The sequence below is a fragment of the Drosophila erecta genome, unplaced genomic scaffold (assembly GCF_003286155.1).
Source record: "Drosophila erecta strain 14021-0224.00,06,07 unplaced genomic scaffold, DereRS2 tig00000055-arrow-pilon, whole genome shotgun sequence".
NCBI lineage: Eukaryota > Metazoa > Arthropoda > Insecta > Diptera > Drosophilidae > Drosophila > Drosophila erecta.
The window spans coordinates 8,232,136-8,255,394 of NW_020825200.1; the positions used below are offsets into that span (position 1 = coordinate 8,232,136).

The 23,259-nt window shown below is 40.8% G+C and overlaps 6 protein-coding genes across 10 annotated transcripts; 3 read left to right on the top strand and 3 right to left on the bottom strand.

Annotated features, from left to right (window-relative positions):
- The first annotated feature begins 91 nt into the window (after positions 1–91).
- LOC6541667 lies at positions 92–2,375 on the top strand. 2 transcript variants are annotated; one of them, XM_001969001.2, is made up of 8 exons: positions 92–390; positions 452–606; positions 664–944; positions 1,003–1,186; positions 1,242–1,626; positions 1,680–1,987; positions 2,044–2,178; positions 2,236–2,375. In XM_001969001.2, exons 1-8 carry the CDS (start codon positions 236–238, stop codon positions 2,358–2,360), a joined length of 1,728 nt encoding a protein of 575 aa, XP_001969037.2. In that variant the 5' UTR covers positions 92–235; the 3' UTR covers positions 2,361–2,375. The 2 variants fall into 2 exon arrangements, with proteins under 2 accessions (XP_001969037.2, XP_026835036.1); XM_026979235.1 differs by lacking the exons at positions 2,044–2,178; positions 2,236–2,375 and having other exon boundaries at positions 94–390; positions 1,694–1,718.
- Positions 2,376–2,675: 300 nt separating this feature from the next.
- On the bottom strand, positions 2,676–4,163 carry LOC6542303 (transmembrane protein 147). The gene is made up of 4 exons (XM_001969002.3): positions 3,809–4,163; positions 3,563–3,701; positions 3,384–3,492; positions 2,676–3,200 (listed from the first exon to the last, which is right to left on the bottom strand). Exons 1-4 carry the CDS (start codon positions 3,880–3,882, stop codon positions 2,839–2,841), a joined length of 684 nt encoding a protein of 227 aa, XP_001969038.1. The 5' UTR covers positions 3,883–4,163; the 3' UTR covers positions 2,676–2,838.
- On the top strand, positions 3,978–6,205 carry LOC6542965 (syntaxin-5). 2 transcript variants are annotated; one of them, XM_026979234.1, is made up of 3 exons: positions 3,978–4,043; positions 4,355–5,215; positions 5,325–6,058. In XM_026979234.1, exons 2-3 carry the CDS (start codon positions 4,537–4,539, stop codon positions 6,056–6,058), a joined length of 1,413 nt encoding a protein of 470 aa, XP_026835035.1. In that variant the 5' UTR covers positions 3,978–4,043; positions 4,355–4,536. The 2 variants fall into 2 exon arrangements, with proteins under 2 accessions (XP_026835035.1, XP_026835034.1); XM_026979233.1 differs by lacking the exon at positions 3,978–4,043 and adding an exon at positions 4,181–4,261 and having other exon boundaries at positions 5,325–6,205.
- A 354-nt stretch (positions 6,206–6,559) lies between these two features.
- On the bottom strand, positions 6,560–7,744 carry LOC6543115 (protein cornichon). Of its 3 annotated transcripts, none has more exons than XM_001969004.3 (5): positions 7,647–7,744; positions 7,398–7,580; positions 7,228–7,340; positions 6,963–7,106; positions 6,560–6,896 (listed from the first exon to the last, which is right to left on the bottom strand). In XM_001969004.3, exons 2-5 carry the CDS (start codon positions 7,545–7,547, stop codon positions 6,869–6,871), a joined length of 435 nt encoding a protein of 144 aa, XP_001969040.1. In that variant the 5' UTR covers positions 7,548–7,580; positions 7,647–7,744; the 3' UTR covers positions 6,560–6,868. The 3 variants fall into 3 exon arrangements, with proteins under 3 accessions (XP_001969040.1, XP_026835037.1, XP_026835038.1); XM_026979236.1 differs by having other exon boundaries at positions 7,398–7,593; positions 7,647–7,743; XM_026979237.1 differs by having other exon boundaries at positions 7,398–7,597; positions 7,647–7,727.
- A 133-nt stretch (positions 7,745–7,877) lies between these two features.
- On the top strand, positions 7,878–10,172 carry LOC6542552 (cell division cycle protein 20 homolog). Its single transcript, XM_001969005.3, has 3 exons — positions 7,878–8,382; positions 8,571–8,892; positions 8,959–10,172. Exons 1-3 carry the CDS (start codon positions 8,071–8,073, stop codon positions 9,903–9,905), a joined length of 1,581 nt encoding a protein of 526 aa, XP_001969041.1. The 5' UTR covers positions 7,878–8,070; the 3' UTR covers positions 9,906–10,172.
- LOC6541508 (NF-kappa-B inhibitor cactus) lies at positions 10,166–22,688 on the bottom strand. The gene is made up of 7 exons (XM_001969006.3): positions 22,519–22,688; positions 21,354–22,081; positions 20,336–20,513; positions 19,953–20,163; positions 11,818–11,906; positions 11,496–11,753; positions 10,166–10,519 (listed from the first exon to the last, which is right to left on the bottom strand). Exons 2-7 carry the CDS (start codon positions 22,052–22,054, stop codon positions 10,448–10,450), a joined length of 1,509 nt encoding a protein of 502 aa, XP_001969042.1. The 5' UTR covers positions 22,055–22,081; positions 22,519–22,688; the 3' UTR covers positions 10,166–10,447.
- Between the last annotated feature and the right edge of the window lie 571 nt (positions 22,689–23,259).

The following is a 23,259-nucleotide window of genomic DNA, read 5'->3' on the forward strand; positions in this document are numbered from 1 at the left end:
TGGTTGTATGTGGTTATGTATGTATTGTATTTATGTTTTTTTTTTTTCATAAATTTAAGACTTCAATTTTTGTAATAGTAATTAAAAATCGTGTCTTATACGATATCTGGAGCATGTTTGTCATCTCTAGTCACTGAAGGACTGTCAAAAAAGCACCGTTACTTTCGCCGCCATGTTTCTTACTTAAAGTTCAATTGTTTAGCATTAACTTTTAAAATACTCAATACTATCATTTATGTGCATTTATGTGGTAGATACGATGAACTTAAATTTGTATGAGGGCAACGTCCTAAATTCCTGCTGGAGAGCGGGATGTCGCAAAATGCAGAAATCGGCGTTTGCCCAACTCGATCGTAATGAGATCGCAGATGTGGATGTACTCGCCTGCTGGTAAATCAATAGGTATTTAACTATTTGTTTCAGCTAACCAAGTCTTTTGCCTACAATTTAGCAAGCAAATCACCGAACTAATTGAGAAAAATACATTAAAAACACAATCAGATGTTTTGGCTAAGAGAAACAGACAAAATGTTATTTTTAAGGACATTTCCCGGTTGTTTTTCGGCGTTACGGATATTTTTAGATGCCAGGTGGATCTACTTTTGGGTAAGTATTAGCCTGAATACTACGAAAGCGTTGCTATATAATCACTAATTTGTATAGGGGATACGAAACTATTACTTGATCAATGTACACGAACCAACTTGGATTACGTTCTCACCACCACCAAATCGGTAGTGGTCAACAAATCTGAGACTCGAATCCAACGCAAACGAAAGCGGATAATCACCAAAAAATCTAAAATAACAGCTTCAAAACGTGCCAGACTGCAGGAATCGGAACTGTTGGATGAAATCGCACAGGACTACTTCGAAAAGATGCTATCTGAATGCCAAATGTGGCAAGTGGAGAGTACGCAACAGGTGGTGGAGGACTTGGACGAGGTTGGTCGCCAGGATACTGTGAAACTTTTTCCTTATATGATTTATTTTTCGGAATCAGTCTATTGAACTGCCCCGAAACTGCACGCACTCGGAATCGTATCATTCTATTACAATCACCGAAGAGATAGAACTTCTCGAGGATCATAGCGTTATTATGCCATCAAATGGTTTTGGCGAAGCCGATGGAGCGGACTTAACCATTTTTCAAGAGCTTTACCCCAGCGACGCCACAAGAAACTCCTGTAAGAAATTATCATTTCGATGAAAAACGTATTCAAAAAATTTGTTTTATTATAGTAAAGCGTCACTCAAAAACTCAAGATTCAACTGACATCTTACCAGATAAAATGCCCAGATTGGATGATTCGCAAATTTTCCAAGCTGACAATGCTATCATGACCCAAATCTTTCCGTATAACATTGAACCAGCTGAAGTAACTCAAATAGTTTGTGAACCGTCGTTGCCCTCAGTTTTGAACTCCTTTGTAGAAATAAAATTTAGCCAGCCCATGAATCGGAAAAGAAAGCTAATAGTAGACAAACATATTGAATATACTCGGGAGCAGCTGGTGAAGCATAGACAGAAATATATGGAAGATTACATTTCAAGGGAAGTGAAAGTGCCCAAACTGTCGAATCTACCGAAACACCCAAATGAACTTCTCTGTAAACTAAATAATAAGTGAGGAACATTATCATATTTCGTATATTAAATTTATTACTCTTTCGATGTAGTGTAACTTTTTCAGCTCTTCATAACCACTCCGTCCCCAAGCTCAGTAAAGAAGAAATGGAATACGAGGCTGAAAACACACTGAGAACAATATTTGGCGGTGAATTTACTGAAAATCTTTACAAGGAGATATTTGTACGACCATCTCAGGATAAAAAATGTGGGGATAAAGAGGCATATATATATCAGCCAGGACCAGTTGGAGTGGAAGACATTTTGCAACCTCAACTGCAGCAGCCTGTTAAAAATTTCATAATTCATTCAAACCAAATGTATGAGCACGGCATATACTGTGAGAATAATCATGATGGTGAGTTCAACCAATTTTAACATGTTTACGTATGTTTAAGTATAATCTCATTACAGATGCCTACAGCGTAATGATGATCCTCTTAAACATTTGGCGTAATAATCCGAAAATCACGGGTATCGATGCCTGTGATTTTATAAAAACGTTCGAGGGTCGCATTAAGGCCTCGTTAGCCTTTTTCCATTTGTTGTGTGAGTCCAAAATAAAACCAAAAATGTTTTCGAAATAATCTAGAACTTGAATTTCAGATCTCTTTCGAGACCGTTTTATAGAAATATCTAAGCGAGCTAATTCTCTTGAAATGGACCAAATTACTCTTGGCAAAGAGTCCGCTAAGTTAATAGATAATCTGCCGCTAAATGAGACTTTCTGAATACTTTTAGATAATTGTTTTCTCTATTATCAGACACATTTTGTAGTTCTTACGTTGGTCAACGATGATCGACATCATGTTTATTCATTGTTCTTACTTACAGTTGAGTATTTTCTGTTGTTACTATTATGTTAACGTAGTTATAAGTTCAGCAAATCTCTAGCATACAATGGCGTTAATTTACTTAATTTCCGTACGTTTATAATGTAAATTGTTTCATTTCAAGAATTGAAAGATTCTATAAGTAACTTCTTCCTGCTATTCAGTGTCATCTTAACTTTTGAAAATTCATTGTACCCATTAAAACTCGTTAGATATCTTTGTTACTATTACTTTATCGTAGCTATAATTCATTAACATTTGGGGTAATTCTCTAAACCGTAATTGTTGTCCTTGTTACAAAATCTCTATCTCTGACAACACCAAAAAATAAACCAGTTACAAAAACAAAGGAATACAGAGTGTTTGGCACAATTGCTTAAATTCCGATCTGCTGGGCCAGACCCGAATAGATGTGCAGTGTGCAGAATCCAATTACGGCCGCCACCAGCGCTTTCACAGCCACCGTCAGCCACGGTCCAATGGTCAGGATGTGGAGCATGCCCTCCAGCCAGACGCCTTTGAAAACAGTCACCGCCAGAAGCAGACTAACCAGCGGCTTTAACGCCTTGTTTAAATCGTGACGAGTAAAGAGCCAAATCAGGGTGGCCGTAGTGATGTGCTGCACGAGAAGCACGTTAGACTCCAGACACTTGAGTATGTAGATCCAACTGAACTCGGTGCCTCGGGCTCCCACCCACAGCATGATACCTCGGGAAAGAATTACTTCGGCGGTGGCCCCTGTATAAGTATACGAAAATGTTTGGTTTTAAGTGAATCTTTGGGAGTTGTTAAATTTTGGTTGGGGTATAAAAAATTGAACAGACATCGCAGTTGTAATGCTCATATATATGAACTTAGTACAGTACTTCGGTCATTTAAAACTACCCTCATGAGTTTAATTAAGTTGGTCGTTCAACCTACATCCAAGTCCAGCCGTAATAAGCTTTGAATGACCCTTGCCGGGAATGCGACTCAAGATTAGTGCGAATCCAAGCAAATCGGCGATGTCCACGCTGCAGCGGAGGATCTCCTGCAAACAAGAAAATCCACAACATGGCCTTATTAATTGAGTAAAGGTAAATACTGATAAGAAAACGCACCGCAAAGAAGTTAAACTCGCCGCTGGTGGATGGAGCGTCCGAGTAGAAGAATGTGGCCAGCACTAGCATCTTGACGAGCTGTGTGAATATATAAATGCCTCCCGCCTGCACGCACTTCCAGAAGGCTCCATATTCTGATCTGTAAATAAAAAAATAGGCCGGGACAATTCACAAATAGTTTTATTGACCTGGTAGAACTGCGGACTTGGCAGTCGGCAAATCCCCAGAAAACAGGCGGAAACTCACAGGCCGGAGTATTTGTAGGTGAAGTAGTACGGCGTCAGCAGGGCCACGCAATTTCCAAAGTGGTACAGTGTCATTTTCTTTGATAAACTATGACTATTTTATTTTGGCTTAATTAAGAGAAGAATTAAAAGTTGAAAAGAAAAAAACTAGCGTTGCTCGCCGTTGGTTATCGATATGTGCATAACAGGGCTGACGGCATGGCAGGCTGATAATGAAAAACAAGCTAGTTTTGTTGGTGAGATTTAAACAAAAACAAATAATTTAAAAACATTATTTAAATATATATTAAAAATTAAACATGGACAGAAAAGAGAAGAAGTAGCAACAGTTTTAATGCTGCTAAATCTCTGTCGTGGCTATCGATAGTTGCTTAAATATCAACACGTCATCGTAATCTATCATCTGGAGTTGTGTTTGTGTAGTGTGTGTGTGTGTGTGTGTGTGTGCGTACGAGTGAGTTTTCTGCAATCTTTAGCAATTATTATGAATTTTTTGACCAAATCAATGGGACATGCTTAAACGGAAACCAAATTTTACTTTGTTTAGGACACACGAACCTGCCAGCTAAGTGCCGAGCAAAACAACGAACGGAAAACCAGTGTATGAAAAGAGAAAAACAAAGGGGCAATTTTCGCAAAGGAAAGTCCAACAGATCATTTCGTTCGTTCGTGTGCATATGAAAAAACAGCAACGTCAACTCCCTGGGACAAGCTGCAATCTGAAATGAGATGCAAACCCGAAGACGCCTTCATCAAACGGACCAGCAGGATTACAGCAGCAGCAGTACCTATACCATTCAAGCGGATCATCAGGGAGGAGCAGGAGCAGGAACAGGATCTGTGGGCACGGGAACAGCTGTTGGATCGGTTGGACTATTAACACAGTCCTTGGTTCCACCAACAACTGGCCACGAGGCGGCCATCCACATTGGAGATACCAATCAGTCGGACAATTCCATCCCCAGTCCCGACTACTCCGACGACAAGTACGGCAAAGCGGCCCGCCAGTGGAACCTACGCGCCTTCTCCGGCCACGCACTGCGCACTTTAAGTGCCGCTGCCGCCGTGGTCACCGGAAATCAACCGGGCATCAGTAACGATAGCCAAAGCCAATATACCAACTACCCCGCTTCCATTCCGAGTAGTTCACAGTTTTACCAATCGAAGGAGGAGCCCCAGGAACCGGAACCCGAACCAGAAATATTCATCATGGCCGCACGCGATCGAACGGGCGAGTTCGCCAATGCGATTCGATCCCTGCAGGCTCGAAACATCACCCGGGCAGTCAATATTCGTGATCCCCGCAAAGCTAAGCAGGTTCAAAGCTACTCGGAGTTCATGATGGTCGCTAGGTTTATCGGAAAGAACATAGCCAGCACATACGCCAAACTGGAAAAGCTCACAATGTGTAAGTGCAGGGTTAGCGAAAACCCCACAAGATTAATTAATATTCATTTTGATTCCAATATGTAGCGATAAAATTAAACCAAACTTTAAAATTCTCGTCCTCGTTTTAGTGGCCAAAAAGAAGAGCTTATTTGATGACAGACCGCAGGAGATACAGGAGCTGACTTATATCATCAAGGGCGACCTAAATGCGTTAAATCAACAAATTGCCCGACTGCAGGACATCTCCAAGGATCAGCGGCGTCACACAAACGGGAAGCATTTGGTGTCACATTCCTCTAACATGGTACTGGCCCTGCAATCGAAACTGGCCAGCATGAGCACGGATTTCAAGCAAATCCTAGAGGTGCGCACTGAGAACCTAAAGCAGCAGAAGACGCGACGCGATCAGTTTAGCCAAGGACCAGGTCCGTTAGCTGCACACACCGTCTCACCATCGACAGCGAAGCAGGGATCGTTACTTCTCAGCGAGGAAAACCAAGCTGTCAGCATAGACATGGGAAGCAGCGATACCACACCGCTCCTATCGACCCAGACACAGATGGCCATATACGATGATTCAGATAATTACGTCCAGCAGCGGGCGGAGACCATGCAAAATATAGAATCTACCATCGTTGAGCTCGGGGGAATTTTCCAGCAGCTGGCGCATATGGTTAAGGAACAGGAAGAGATTGTGGAGCGTATTGACACAAATGTGGCGGATGCCGAATTGAATATTGAGGCTGCCCATGGAGAGATCCTGAAATACTTTCAGTCGGTCTCCAAAAATCGCTGGCTGATGATCAAGATCTTCGGCGTCCTCATATTTTTCTTCTTGTTCTTCATTGTTTTTATGTCGTAATCAAACGCCAGTTGCCCACTAAAAGCCCCATGTACCTATCCATGTATACAGCATTTTAATTTAATCAAGATTCAATCACAATATTGTTTATTCCAAGCTGTGGCCTCCCGAAACGATTGTAAAATAAAGTTATAAATACGTTCTAAAGCAAAATGCATTTATTTTGGAAACACACTGAATAGCCTGTGCTTCTTTGGTGAATATTTTGTATAACAAATGATTTCTTTCTAATGGAAGCTTTGTAATTCAAAATTATTTCCGAAATTTAGAACTGTATGATAAAAATGTTTATATTTTTGGGTGTTGCTTGCTTATGTAATAAACTTGTGCTTTACCTAAGAAAAGGTGTAATGCTAGTATAAAAATTCTGACTATATCTATGTTTGCCCTGCTGATAAGGATTATGTACCTTTCATAATCTTTATAATCGTAAGTGCTGGTTGCTCCATGTTTGTCGTGATCAGTGAAAGACTCCGCTGTCCCTCAAGCTAAACAGGAAAATTAAAATTGGTTACTTTGACTCGACTTTTATTTAATGCTTAAATCCAACTACACCAAAGATGCGAAATGCAAAAATAATCATAATAAAAACACGGTACAATCTCTTACTGCAAAAAAAGATTACAAATTATAAAAAAAACAAAGCTTCAAGATGTCTTTATGGATTTACACTAGAATTTACAAGTGAAGTATTGTTCGCGATTGATGGGCATTCTTCCCCAAAAAGGGAGTTTTCTACCCGAGCATAGACAACTTATAAACGACGCGGATGGGCTGGCGCCAACACTGAGATCCCCAGGCAACAGCTGCCTATGTCGAGATGAGCGAATAAACCATGCTAAAATTAGCAAGAAACGTTAGACAAATGAGGACCCTGGCCACCCAGAATATCAATTAGAATTACCCGTATATGTAGTAGAAGAAGCTGATCAAGTAGACTGCCAGTTTAATCCAACCCTCACGCATATTCCGGGATAAAGTGTCGGTTTTTAAGACCGTGGTGGGATCGTAGAGTCCGGGTCCCGACATCACAGGGCGGTTTTTGTAACTGAAAGAGGTGGGGGTACAAAACATGAGTAATACCTATGCTACGCCTAGGTCAATCGTGATGCATTTCGGATCTCAAATCATGTTTATTCACATATCACACGGTCTAATGAGTCACTTACCGCCAAAAATGATAGGCTATCAGTGGTATGTTGATGCATAGTGAGAACCATTCGCCGCAGAACAAGAAGAGCAAGTTCAGGAAGATGTGCAGAAGGTACTCTGGCAAAACCAGCTGAAATACAAACACATTGATTACAGGGCGCACTGTGGGTGTAAGCACCAAGTTTACCGGATTCAGGCTATTGCACTGATCAATTGGGTTCTTATAATCCGTCTTCAGCTCGTCGAATGCAATGACATGGAATATGGCGAAAAATATCAAGAATGCATCCCCGATCAGGGCCACTATGTACGTGAAGGCGGTGAAGTTGAAGGCCATCTTGTAATATCGCTGGAGCACGTCTTCCAGGTGCTAATCAAAGTGACTTGCTAATTATTGTAGTAAAATTCGGCTTCCAATTGTAGCGCTGGGACTTACTTGTTTTTTTTCTACAAGGGCGGCGATGATGACAGCTGTGCGCCAGGGATGCAGTAATCATAACGATCAGGCAGCACAGATGTATGGTAACATTGCAAAAGGGACTAACCTACTTTCAGCTATCAAATACCAATTAATTAGAATTTAATTTAAATAAGCGATTGTAATATCTAACGGATTCTAATTTGTTTAACATTTTTTTTGTTTCTAGTATTTTTCACTACCGATAAATATACCACTTACAGTTAGCCGTTGCGGTCACATTGCATTTCCGAATCGAACCGCCATTTGTGTCGCATCCCGAAAATCGGGATAAGCCCAATCTAAGTGATCTATGAACTTCAAACTACTCTCGTGATATAACCAGGCAACTGTGTAATAAATTGTGAAACTACCTGACACCCTTCTAAAAGATCGGAAAACCATGTCGCAGTTCAATTTTGTGAGCGATTTGCAGAATGCCCTGATCATGGACGGTGAGACGCGCGGACCTGCGCCCAGGTGGAAGAAGAAGCTGGAGGCGTCTCTAAGTGGCAGTATAAATACCACCCGATCGGTGCTATCCGTCTCGTACAACACCAGTTTCTCGGGTGTCCAGGCGCCCACGAAAACACCGGGCAAAAGCAGCGAGGGCAAGACCAAGAAGTCCACAACCACGCCTACTAAGACGCCAGGAGGCGGAGATCGCTTCATTCCAAACCGGGCGGCTACCAACTTTGAATTAGCACACTTTCTGGTAAGGATTCTACTGACAACACGCCCTGCATTATGCACGGTACAGCGTCTGCTCTCAACGGAGTAGAATTATTGTACGTTTTTGATATAAAGCTTGAGATAGGTCCTTCAGAAAATATGAGCCTTAACATATTTGATCGATTTTATTTACCATCTGATTTCATGATCAATTTTCGGTACCTTTATTAGGTAAACAAAGACTCCGGCGATAAGTCCGATGAGGAGAACGAAAAGGCCACCTCGAGCAACAGCAACGAGAGCAATGTCCAGGCGTCGGCCCACAAGGGCGAGCGGCAGAAACTCATCTCTGAAGTGGCCCAAGTCGGCGACTCCAAGGGCGGCCGCATATTGTGCTACCAAAACAAGGCTCCCGCTGCTCCAGAAACCCACAACAATCCCCTGAAGGTTGTGTACTCCATAAAAACGCCCATATCTACGAAGAGTGGCTCACGCTATATACCCACCACATCTGAGAGAATTCTGGATGCCCCTGATTTTATTAACGATTATTGTAGGTTGAAGAAAACTATTTTTACGTTGTATCAAAAAATACAGTTGAAATATTGTTTTCTTTCAGATTTAAATCTTATGGATTGGAGTGCCGACAATATCGTTGCTGTTGCCTTGGGCAGTTGCGTCTATTTATGGAACGCGCAAACCGGAAATATTGAGCAGCTCACAGAGTTTGAGGAGGGCGATTACGCAGGGTCGCTTTCGTGGATCCAGGAGGGTCAGATACTTGCCATCGGCAACAGCACCGGTGCCGTGGAGCTGTGGGACTGCTCCAAAGTGAAGCGTCTGCGAGTGATGGATGGACACAGTGCCCGAGTGGGATCCTTGGCCTGGAACTCGTTCCTAGTTTCCTCAGGCAGCAGGGATGGCACCATTGTCCACCACGATGTACGTGCACGTGAGCACAAGCTGTCCACATTGGCTGGACACACACAGGAGGTTTGCGGCCTAAAGTGGTCGACGGATTTCAAGTATCTGGCTAGCGGAGGCAACGACAATCTGGTGAATGTTTGGTCTGCGGCCAGCGGTGGCGTGGGAACTGCTACCGATCCCTTATACAAATTCAACGACCATCAAGCTGCAGTGCGTGCTTTGGCCTGGTGTCCGTGGCAACCAAGTACTTTAGCCTCTGGCGGCGGCACCGCCGATCGCTGCATCAAGTTCTGGAATGTGAACAATGGCACTTTAATTAAATCCGTGGACTCCAAATCGCAGGTCTGTGCTCTGCTGTTTTCCCGACACTACAAGGAGCTGATCTCTGCCCATGGTTTTGCCAACAACCAACTGACCATCTGGAAATACCCAACAATGGTGAAGCAAGCCGACTTGACTGGACACACATCACGAGTTCTGCAGATGGCCATGTCTCCGGACGGCAGCACTGTGATCAGCGCCGGAGCTGATGAAACGCTGCGCCTGTGGAACTGTTTTGCTCCCGATCCTTTGGCGTCCAAAAAGGCAGTTTCGGCTAGCAAGGCCAAACAGAGCGTGTTTCGACAGAGTATTCGTTGATATGCTTAGGCCTTTATAACTGTTTTTACCCCCTTGATTGCTAAATTTAAGCTTCAGCACTGGATTTGTTTCCACACTAGACAATTATTTCTTGAATGCATATCCAATTTATAAGTTCTCGTTTAATGTTTCGTACTTTGTAGTTATGGATAAATCTTTGATAATGTGCCCCCTCCGACGATATATGAATAATTAAATTTTGTCAGTTACATTTATTTCTTAGAGTTAAGTTTGTGTGCGTATAAATAAAATGCTTGACATTCTGCATCCTTGTATGCTTTATTTCGCTCTAAACAATTTGCGTTAACACAAGGAATTCAATTCGTTTCGGATTCCCACGTACCGGGGCAGTAAGTACATTAAGTTCCAATTTCCTGGCTGCGTTTTGAGAACGTGTGTCTAGGAATAATATTGCATACAATTCTGGGCAGAAAAGGCGTGCTTCTGGGAACATCGATATAACCAGGTCGGGAATTCAAGTTGTGTTAATCATAGGTATGTGTATGTTTAGTCTAAATCGTATGTACAGATTGGATGGGCATTCAGGCAACTGTCATGGGATTGCCACCATTGTAGCTGACAAAATAGCGCGGATCACCGAAGCGATCGTACATCTGTAAGAACAAGAGGTTCGCAAAAAACAGCTGGTTAGAATTAAAATAATACAACATTGTTAGGTACAAGAACAAAAGCCTTATAAAGCCATAAAATAAGCAAACAACATAGCAAGAGCAAGTAAACAAAAAATCTAAAAATCTAAAATTCAAATCTAAATAGAGTTACAAACCTTTTCAATCCATACAACATCAAATTCAACATTTAATTTGCATTTTTGTTTTGCTCATTTTTTTGTAGAATAAAATATTTATTTTGCAACATTATTTCATTCAGTCAGAACATAAAAACATCAATTAGATTTAGCTATCTTAGTACTACGATCTATGATTCAATTTTGTATAATAGATTAGTTGGTTGATTCACGCACACGCGCACGCACATACAAGAATTACAAACATACAGAAACAGACACACAAATACATATACGTGGTTGAGAGAATTAGCAACAGACATCGAGTTTGAAATTGGACACCTTAATATAATTTAAATTGGTACAGTGCACGAAAGTTCTTCGGATAATATTATATTCATCTACGGTTTGTTTGTAAACCTGATTGTAAACGATGCATCAACTTGCTTGTGAGATTGCCGTGGCACAGTTTCAATCGGGCGATACTATATTGGTTCAATTTGCTTTTGAGCGGGTTCTACTAAAACATAGATCCCCTAATCATTTATGGGTGGATAATTTCTTTACTTGCTGCTATCCTGCTGTTTGCTTTTTTCTTTTGTTTTTCATTTAACATTTTCCTTTCTTTTTTTTTTGGTTAACAATACATTGAGTTACAATAAGTAATTTCTCAAGTGTAACAATATTTTCTCGCTGAATACCAGTTCAGCTGGGGACATCTCTCTTACTTAGTGTTTGAACATTTTGGAAGCTGGTGGTGTACCATTTCAAATTGTGCCTTACGCTCTAAGTGATCTCAGTTGATCTTTTCTTGGTACATATTCTTAAGCAGTGACGCTCACCTTCGTGTCGTCTAGATCTTCGATATCGCTACTGTCGTAATCACTGTCCGGAGGCGTTACGGTCTCCGCTCCGCGCTTCTCCAGGATGTTCTGCATCCGCGATTTGTTCATGATGCACGCAAACTGGTAGGCCGTCAATCCGGCGTAGGTGGCCGTTTCCAGATTCAGCTTCTCGCATTCGTCGAGCAGGAAGTTGGCCAGATCCTCGTTGCAGCCCTCGATCGCAATGTGCAGTGGTGTGCGACCCGATTTGCCCTCCTAATTATAAAAACTTGTCATTAGTACGGTAAATTGATGAATTTGACGTAATCTTCTCACTTACCCTGGCGTTAATATCGGCTCCATGGGATACCAAAATGCGTAAGATATCAATGTGTCCCGCCTCGGCGGCCAAATGCACACAGCGTTCTCCTGTAACGATAGAAAATAGAAGATTTTGGTTAGAAAGTGTAAAAAGAGAGGATCATGTACGCTTTAAAAAATAAAAGATCAACAAATATTTCCATTTTTAATACTATTCCTGCGCTGAGGATCGAAAAAGCTTGATTTATGAATGAAACCCAAAAGCTTGTCCGCTGTGAAAAAAGCTGCATTCCGTTGTAAAACAAGTAGTGTTTTATAATGCGAACAAAAAGCTCTGATTACGACAATGACCGGTTGGGTGGCAAACGGGGGGTTTCGAGGGGAGGGAACTGGGTGCCAAGTGGAGGCTTTTGCCTTATAAGACAATATGACAACCCGTTGACTTCGCATGCGAGTATCTGTGTGCGCGATCGAAAGGCATACATATGTATGTACGTGCATAGGTGTGCGTTGAAAAACCCAAGAAATTCCCACAATAAACCAGCAGCAATAACACAAAAGCAAGCGACAACAACAAAGTCGAGTGACGAGCTAAGGCAGGGAAAAAAATACAATAAAATAAAATAAAAATCAAACAGTTGGCGTTAAGTTAACAAACCAAATACAAAGTTGGCTTTTTGGTTTCTGCTTCGGCAACAAGTTTGCCCAAGTTCAAATTGGTTTATGCATATAGAAATCTGATATATGGACACACAAACACAAGTGTCTGAAATAATAATAAAAAAATGTGCAATAATCTAACTGACATTTTGGGCAAAAAATTGCACAGAATTCGGATCATGTTTCATTTTTAAACTCAACTAGCATTAAAAAGCGATATAAACACCCACCCTATCGATATAAATGAATTCATTTAAAGAAGATAATGTAATAAATAAACTAATATTTAAAAGCCAGTTTAAGTTTCCTCTTTCCCATCATGGTTCTTGTTCTTCTTGCCTTTTAACGATTCTTCATCAATTCATTCTCGTATTTTCAGATCGAGTCGACGTTCGCATTCAGATATGTATAAAAAACTACTGCTAAAAAACTGAAAACAAAGGTGAATTGTTTAGTCTCTGTTTGTTTTTGTATTCCACGCCTTTGTTTTTATAGCTTTATGATTAGTTGACGTTGAGTTGTTGTTACTACTCTAGCCATATTTTCTACCCGGTTATTCAAAGTTTTTATACCCGTTAGTCGCGATGTAAAAGGGTATACTAGAATTGTTGAGAAGCATGTAACGGCATTTATTCTTTATCAGGATCAATAGAACTATAAAAACTAGAAAGATTCCAGTGCAAGCATGATTCCTGATGCTTCCACGCCCCCTCTAATCTAATTTTAAAAAATCAAAAACATTTTTTCATAAGGCGAACGCGACTATAGCGTTCTATCTTGTCTTTGTTGTTTCCGTTTTTTTTACTGCTGGACTACACGTGCTGTTGATTGACTTTCACACACAAACAGTTTGCACATTTGCATAAACCGAACACATTTACAGGCCCAGACGGAGATTTCAGGTAGGAAATCCGAGAACTAACTGTGATAATATACTAAAAATTCCACCCATGAGTCATTGGAGGCAAACGAGATAACCCCAGAGGAGCCAAACAAAAACTAAAAAAAAAAAACCAACTGAGGTTATCATTGATTAAAACCCGAATTACGCACGGCAATTTAAGACCGAAATCTGTTATTGCAAAAGAAAGCGGCCCAAGAAAGTCAGGAGCTCTGCACAGTAAAGTTTTTTGTGGGTTTTTTTTAAGGTGAATCTCTCGGTTGACAGCTTACAAAAGCAACAATTGTGTCACAAGATAAAAATAACGATGACCACATGGAGATTTTTTTAAGCTCGACTAACTAAAAGAGAAGCCGATGAGCTAGTAAAAGACAATCCTCATTGTTGTTGCCCCTTCAGCACAGCAACGTGCCAATCGTTAGCATACGATTAAAGAGCCATGTATATACAACGATATTATGTACCCACGTATATTAATAGACAAACGGGCGGGCGGCAGCAGTATAAAACATGAAATATGAAACACAAAAGTTTGTTTCAAACTTTGCTTTACTCTGGGAATTCCCCCATCAGCGGGCCACAGGCTGCGTCACAAGATCACAGCTTATAATCCGATGTCTTAGCCAGCAAGTCTGATTCGAAGCCGAAGACACGTGTCCAGAAAGCGGTTAGAACAGCAATAAATACGCTGATTGCCCAATAATTAGATACATCTGAAATCGCCTTGTTTTAGTTTAGCAGCAATTGAAGTTGAAGTGTCACCATTATTTTTAGCTATTTCATTGCAAGCAAGTGAACGATTGTGAAACACAAAATTCAAAACAATGTTATCGGCGAACGACTATATTTAAAACTTGATGTTGTCACCAACAAAAAAAAAAAAAAAAACTAAGGCAATCTCGAACATAAATTGACGCCACTAGGTGGAGATAATAGGAGACAGAACTGAAATACTGTTGACATTATATAGGGCTATATCCTCCAAGCTCTGAAATACAACCATATTGAAAAGTAATTACTGCAATGGTATTTGAGACGTAGCAATTAATGAAATCGCTTTAAACTGCGCACAATGGGAAATTCTATTTGCCTGGCACTTGAAAATCCAAACAGTTTCACAAATGGCACCACCGCCAACTTGATCTGATCGCACCTCCAACCCGCCGCCTTCCTTTCACCCATTAGCCTGTACGATGCGATGTTGTTACTATTTGCACAGGCGGCTGAAATATTAAAAAAAAAAAAGACAACGATATCGACAACGACCTTATGAGAAAAACCCAACGGCGCAGTTAAGAGTACTCCACAAGTCAACCGAAGTCGCAAAGTTCATAAATTTATTGACAGCGCAAATATTAAACGCACCGCTGCCATCTCTTAATTTTAATTAATTGTGCTTATTGTTTGGTCAGAGTTTTGGAATTTCTACAACGGGTTATTCGCTTATACTTGTGGGTTTTTGTTTCAAATATTTATCTCTTGTATTCCCCAGTTTGCCAGCTTATTTGTCCTTCAGTTTGGGTCATTGTTTCATAATTATGGATCTACATATGTATGTATGCCGAAGTACAGCCAGGTGCTAGTATTTGCAATATTTATTGGAGTGGGAAATATCTGAAAGCTGTTTCGAGTTTTCCAACCCAGCGCGTGCCAAAAGAAGTTACCAGGCAATTGGGGGAATTACCTGGCCCAAAACCCACAAAACAAAAAAAATACCCACAAGACATGGCCGATGAAATTAAAGCCAACTGTCCAAATACGACTGGCTTTTCAAATACCCCAAAAGATGAATATAAGAACAAAAGCCAAAAGTGGGGGAAAATACAATATCTAATTAAAAGTTGTTTACCCCAAAAACTGCTGGGCGCCGTTGGGCAATTTGTATCGCACACAAGTGCCGTGTGTCGATGCTTGACTTTCCCAATGTGGAAATTTAAGTATTAAGTTAAGTGAAAAACCCAGGTAGCGCTCTGCAGCCGGCCGCCAAATGAAGCGAAAACAAACAGCACAATTTAGCACAATTAAAGCCGTGGATTTTCCATGTCATGACGACGACGACGACGACTGACTTGGCAATGAAAGTGTTTTGAAAGCAAGTCGAGCCCAGCTCGAGCTCAACTCGGCTGGTTGCCTTCCCCCGCCCGATCTACTACTATATATCGCTCGATCGTTATGTCAGCGGACTCGCCTTGTTGACTTTCTTTCGGGCCCCATGAATGCGAAATGCAAATAACACCCGACTCAACCAGCCAAAATTGGATGGGGATCGTCGTCAGCCACGTGTGGGACTGCACAGAAAAAGTAATAAGAGAAGTAAGTGAAAAAGAAAACACCGCACGGCAATTAAGACGCAAACGAAATTTGGGGAAAAGCCCAACGAGGTCACCATTGTTGGTGGGAGATCAGCGTTTGGTTTTTTTTGTTTGTCAACTCAGTTGCACTTCGGATTTTGCAGCAAGCGTCAGTCATTATTTATTGCATTCTCTAACTTCCGTCATTTGTTTTCAATTTTTGCAATTAGCATGAGCTCATTAAATGTATCTGGTATTGTTATTCTAGCGCTACTCACTGCTGCTTGCTTACCTTGCAAAAAATAGAAGGAATCATATGAAATGACTGAAGATCTATTAGATATAGGTGCCAGTACTTGCAAGTCAATAAACTCTTATGTGTAAGCAAATGGGAATTCAACTTCTGAGATCACTTTGTTTATAACTGACAGTCTGACAGATAATCAATGAAACGATGAACGCCCATAATGGGAAGTATACATCAAAATACGATCAAAGCCCATAATAGAGAAGTACATATTTTCGTTTGCTATTCAAATTTAACCTTGTGATCTGTACAAGAATGTGAACGAACTCCAAAGCATATGAATTTCAACTCTCCAAAAGTAGATTTCTTTAAGTTATCAGTCAAGAAAAAAAAGAAGTAAATTTCGCAGCCTTATCGTCATCTCTTGGTGTGAATAAACCCGTCTAAGCGGATTATGCTAGTTTCAGATTTTTAAAAAGGAAATGATACTGCGATTTTAGCTGGGATGTCATAGTGCTGGAACTTGACTTGTACCGGAGTCCAGATTTAACCTTGTGCTTATGACTAACTTGTTGTTGTTTGTAGGTGCAACGGACAAGCGACAATGTAAAACTCATTGATTGTCGTCGGATTCCAGAATGTCGTAGATCTCGATTATATTAATGCCCGGAACGGGTTTGCGATGCTGTAAGACTGAGTTAACTTTACAAATTGGATTGGACTTTCTATATATATATGTATATATATATATACTTTCAATACTACTAATAGTTCCAGCTGCAGTCGAAAGTTCCAGAAATTAGCTTATGAAAATCCCAGTGACGATGTACGTATTTATTTCCATATTGCCTTTTATTTTATACGGTCATTTCAGAGGTTTTTCAGAATTTACGTCAACTCCTGATTTAATAGCGGGTTTCTACGGTTCTGAGTTAAAGTTTTTCAAACACGAGACCGTAACATTCGAGTGGTAATGTGGTTAAACCAGCACACTGATAATAACAAAGTTAGCTTCTTGAATGCGAAAGAGGGCGAGGACGTTGAATAGCGCAATTCGGGAGACGTAAAGAGGGTCGTTTAATCGCACAGTAAACGACCACCTATGGGGTTTTCCTCATAGCTGATAACGCACGACTTCCAGTTACCAATGTCTGCTGACGATCGAACAGCAATGGACATATCTCGTTTGCTTTTTTATAGTAGGCCGGCTTATCAGGCGGGGAAGTACGGCAGTGACTGCTCCTAATTGTGCTCCTAGTTGCCAGGCCAAAGATTTCATGGGGTTCTTCGCTTAAATAAAGATATTTATAGTATTTGCAACAACTGGCATACACATGCAGGACAAATGTGTTGTTCTGAAATTCCCCCGTTTTGGTTTAACCGACATTTGTTTATTGCTCATCGGCATACCCTTCGGGAATTTCTACATTATTTACAGATTAATTGCAAAATCCGCAGTAGGATTTCCTGAAACTCCATAGAAACCCAGCTTGATACGGCCCCAAAACGGCACAGCTCATACTACGACAGTAGTTCATATTTTCAGATAACCCAATCACAAACGGTTTATTATCAACAGTGGTAATTTCTGGCCCTCTTGATTTACCAAAGGCCAAAGCCCACAAAGTTGTCAAGCGATCCGAACTAGCGAAAGACGTCCTATACTATTTATAGAGCCTGTCCTCGGGAGCCTTGCGTGCGTTTATTTATATAATAGCAGTCCATTTCCCAGTTGCGTGTCGGGCGCGTTAATGATGCCCAAAAATGGATTACGGCCACGTTACGGGCAGTTGGTCGACCTCAAAGCATTTGGCCGTAATTACTATTGTGGGGATTTCCAAAAGCTACAGAAATATTTGTTTCTGGAGGTGCAGAAGGGGGCCTCTGTGCCTTCGATAACGACGAACCTTTCCCAATTTCCGCTGTTGTCTGCGCTTTTAATCGGCTTAATGCTATCATTTTTCTATTGCTATTATTCGGCATTCTTTCAAAGTCTGCTCTTGCTTGGCTCTCGGCCAAATAACAAAAAAAAAGTGTCCTATTTTCGTCGCCCATGCCTAAATACATGTTCAGTAGCATTTAATTTAGAAGGGAATGCCTTCAAGTTTTAAATAGAGTTGGAATGTCTACCAAAACTATGAGAAAAAACGATTCAAATTCGCTAGCTTTAAGGATGAAATAATGCCATTTGTTCCAAAGTGATTTATTACATTACATCGGTAAGTGTGTTTTTGCCCCAGAAATGCTGACGTCAATTGTTTGGATTAACTTGCAATTGGACCACATATTCTAAGGGCCTTGTGTTTACTTAGTGATCGGCATCAATAGTGAATTGAACACAGAACTGGCCCGGTGTCCCGCCTCGAATATTTAAAATTGCTTTCGAATTTATTGCTGTGGCAGTGGGAAAACCCAGAGGTTTCGAATAGGCGAAATGCTCAAAAGCGTCTGAACGTCTCGTTTCTTGTTGCTTTGTTGGTTTTTAATAGTTTTTGTCGGAAATGTGTGCGCTGTTGCTTTTGGCTAGCCGAAAAATACATTATGTGTCTTGTATGTGCGGGTTATATATAGCATATGCATATGAACATACATATATGTATATTCACGATATGGGGAGCAGCTGTTTTGTGGAGCTTCAAACCGGTTGGCGCTGCTTAAAGCTGGCAAACGGGTAAAAAAAATGTTTGTTCACCAAATGTTTGCCAATCACGAATTCGGATTTTATTTTTGGCAAGGTTATACATAGGAAAAAACACAGCTGCAAAAAGGCCAATAGAAATCGATTAAACAAACGAAAGGTCAAATATAAATAACTTTGGTTTTGCCACACTTTCTGACAAGTTTATTAACCTTTTTTGAAGAGTCTAGTCGTTAATTACCACACTTTTACTTTCCATTCAATTGAAATTAAAATAGCGGCTGATTTTACTGGAAAATATTCCACAGCTTGAGTTTCAATAATAGTATCAATTGAAAGTTCAGTGAACACCTCGTAATTGAAATAATCAAACAAATAAACCGATTGTGCAACCAAAGTCTTAGTGAGCAAATACAGTGTGCCACAAATTATGGATTATAAATAAACGTTCTGATTTAGAACCCTTCCTGTGCACTCCCACGCATGTTATGCAATGAGTGGCAATGGGTGGCACCCCCACAACCCAGAGGCGTTCAAATCGATAATTCGATTTCTGGTCCGCGAATACAGACCAAAATCAAATAAGGAAACAAATGTTAATTATGATACACGCCTGTCCTTACGTGGGGAAAATAAATTTAATTTCAATTATTTCCTCGATGCATTGCATTCGAAATTGAGGCGCCAGAGTCAAACGGAGCAAAACATGAATTTCCAGCTTATGTAAATGTATTTCAGATTCCACATCCACCAAACAAATAAATATTTACCTATCCTTGTGTTGAATTGTTTTTATTATACTTTGCTGACGTCTGAAACTTTGCAAATGTTCTGTTTTCTGAGCGTTTTTCGTTTATTTTGGTTAATCAATAACGCAAATGAACAGGGAACAGGGAGGAGGGTTGTTTTTTTTTTTAAGAATTTGACGAGCGAAAATTTCAAGCGAAATGTATCGGGGAGGCCAATGTATTTTTGGCATCTGCTCAAAGGCGTCTATAGGACCTATAACCATAACGATATGTACGTCTATAACGCATATACTACAATGTGTACTATATGGCAGACAATGTCTCGCAGTGCGGCTAGCCGTTGGCGGGACACCAACTATATGTGCATATATAGAGCTATATATAATGACACATTTTTGGCACAGATTCATATTCTTAATGATATATGTATGCCCGAAAATGCTAGGCCAAAAATAATCACTTTACTAGAACGGAAAAATTCCTACAAGCTTGAGAGACAAATAACTCGTGATTTCCATTTCTCAGCAATAATATTTTTATATCTACGAGTATATACAATTGTGGAATCAATAGGATTAACTAATTGAGTAAAGAAATTAAAACAAATGTTTGGGTAAATCAGTAAAGAAGTTGAGAAATTGATTTAAAAGGCAATGCACTTTACTTACCATCGTAGTTGCGAATCTCCAGATCGGCGGGCAAACAGGCGTAGCTCAGGGAACTGACCGCCTTGTCGTTGGATCGGTGTCCATATTGTCGGTGGGCCTCATGGATTTCCGTGGCTCCGAACTTCTCTGTCAAGGCACGGACGCACTGCTTCTCTCCGGCGATGCAGGAAAGATGGAGGGCTGTGTTTCCATGACGATCGCGCACCGTGGGCTATTCAAATGAGTAATTGGAATTTGTTGTTTTAAAAAACTCGGTTGAACTTGCTTTTCAGAGTTTAAGAAACAAAAGTTGATATGAAATTGCATTCGTTTATAAGGGAGTATGCAAAATATTAAGAATCATTAAATGTTCAAATGTTTTTTTGATTTTCGTAGAATATTACCTCAGCTCCGGCGAGTAAAAGTATCCTCATGATATTGGGCTGGGCAGTAAGAGCGGCCAGATGAAGGGGAGTTTGGGCCACATCGTTCTGGATGTTGAGCAGGCACGGATGAGGAGCCATGCGAATCAGGGCCGCCACTACGTCCACTGATCCAGAAATACAGGCCAGGTGCAGAGGTCTGAAACAAGAGACAGCGAAAAAAAAACAACGTGAATTTGTGGGTTTCTTTACCTGCCGCTCGGCACCCGCACTTTCTTCCCTTTCGGTACACTTGTCGTCGGTCATGTGGCGGCGTAAAAACCCAAGTAAGTTAAGTTGATGTAAAGTAATGTGAAGAAAGAAGAGGTGCCCCGAAAAACCTGTTCCCGTACCTGTCCACATACCAGGAAAACCCCAAAGCCTGACTAAAACACATGTGTCAGTCGCGTTTCTCGCCTCAGACAATGGTCTTTGAGTGATTCACGAAACTCTCCCCTTAGCACGCTTGGTGGTCATCGGGGCAATGCCGCGATGTCTTTGTTATTTTGGGAAATTTGAGGATTCTCATCGGAAATACGGCACGTATAAGATCATAGAAATTCGGAAATGATTCAAAGATTGTGCTATAAATCTATAATTGTTACTTGTGAATTTAAAGAAAACCTTAATTTTTCGGATTTTGCTTCTTATCTCGTGCGTAACTTTAGCTGTCATAAACCGATTAATTTCTGATCTTATAAATACCTATATATGTATTTGTACAAGACTACTAATTAATGTGGGTTTATTTAAATATTTTTAGCTGATTGTGCTCGCGTTCATAAAAACACATTTATAAAACCATATTTGAAATATAACTAGAAGCATGGGAAAGTTTTTGAAATGACCCAGAGATAAGCCGCTAATATTTTTAAATCATCCTTGGAAAATTCCACAAATCAAAAATTCACAAATGTAATCTATAAATGTGTTCGCATATACATAAATCATTTAAAACTCTAGCAACCACGCCGGTGGAGATTCCATGTCATTTACTTACGTGTCGCCGTCGTCGTTTTGTTGATAGAACTGCTCCCAGGCGTTCATGATATTAATGCTGCTGGGCGGAGCGGATGATGTTGCTCCCGTTCCCGAAGGATTCGCGTTCGCCGTGCTGGCTGTGGAGGATTGGACCTTGCTGCGGCCGGTGATTTGGGTGCTGCTGCTGCTCTGGCCGAGATTGTTGAGCTGTTCGCCGCGACTGACCAAATGGCTTTCGACGGTCCATTGTGGGATGCCTGTGTCCGCGCTGTGTTTGAGTCGCATTGAATCGGCGGTGGCAGTGGTGGTGTCCTGGTGCTCCTCCTCCTCCTCTTTCTCCTGCTCCTGATCCTCTTCTTCGTCGATAATACCGGAATCAAGGACAACGGGCTGTTCCTTTTGGGTTGCCGACTCCTGCTGATCCTTATCCTGCTCCTCGCTATCGGGGACTATCTCCTCGGGGAAGATCTGCGAGGATTGCGGGCCGGAGATGAAGCCCGAATCACTGGTTTCGTTTGGCACGGCAAATTCCTTTTGCTTGTTAATGGCGGCCGTTTGATCTTGTGTTTTGCCGCCAATTTTACCGCTAGTGGCTAGTGGGGACGAGGGGTTAGCCGCGTTTATGGGGCCGCGCTGCTCAACACTGGCAGCGCTGCAGCTGCAGTCACTTGTTGCTGTTGCCTTAGTTGCTGCCTCCGCTGCTTTTGTTGGGCTCGGCATTTTCGTGCTTTTCCTCTCTCAGTTGGGCTAAAATATATGTATATATGTTATATATATACTCCTGTCGTTTTGAACTTTGCTTTTGAGCTCAGTCTCTCAAACACACATACACACACACAGTAAGCGCTCACCTCGCGGGTGCGAGTGAAACAAACATATAGGCTTAAGCGAACAAGTGAAAACGCAATAATTTTAGTAGATTAAAGGCATTCTATGAACTTATGTACAAATGTAGACACAGAAACATAAAATTACGGTTTCATACTGGTTCACAATTTTCGATTTTTCAATCTGCTCAATGTGTTATTTGCCTTTTCACATTTGTTTCACCCACACACACCCACAATCACACACAGAGGTCGATTTTTGATCTCCCTTCTCACACAGCTTCCTTTTAGCTATTTTTTTCTGCACAGATTTTGTGTTATTAACTGCGGCACTATTTTCTATTGATTTCTCACTACCTTGCTGGTTAATTGTCTTGCGAAGCTGGCTTTAAAACGCGTATTTATGGTTTATATGTTTGTAATCTGCAATTCGCATAGTACCCGGACGCACGTCTGCTTTCTTTCACGTCTCGATAGCGAATGAAATCGAGGGAGCGCGCTTATATGTATATATTTATAAGGCAGTCTATACTGTGAAGCCCCGTTTACACCATGGGTTATTACGATATGAAGTTGGTTCGATTTTAATTCTCTTTACCTTAAAAACTTTTAATGGTAAGAAAATCGCCTCTGTCATATTTTCTACTGATAAAAATAAAATAAAATAAAATGCGACTATTAAAGAGTGCTAAATTCAAACTTTTTATAAAAAAATGGAGCGATGGTGTAATCGGGGCTTAAATCAGCTTTATATGTGTTTGTGAGAGAGCAATCTGATGTTATATGTTAAATGCGTATGACGACGAGGCGGAATTCTCCCGATTACCGAACGGAAATAAGATGCAGGATTCTTTCGTTGGTTTTTCATAGATCTGCTGAAATCTCATCTGAATTTCAGGGGATATTCTGAGCGACCGATTTGTCATAAGCTCTTCTTCTGGGATTTTTTAATAATCAATCACATCTACGGTTTATCGCTAGGTCAATAAATATTTTATAGAAGAATATTTTGGTTTTTACAAAGTGGTATTAATTAAATAATTCTCTGAACCCTAGAAATATAGGGACTTTACAAGCTTATCAGAAACTTCCCATAAA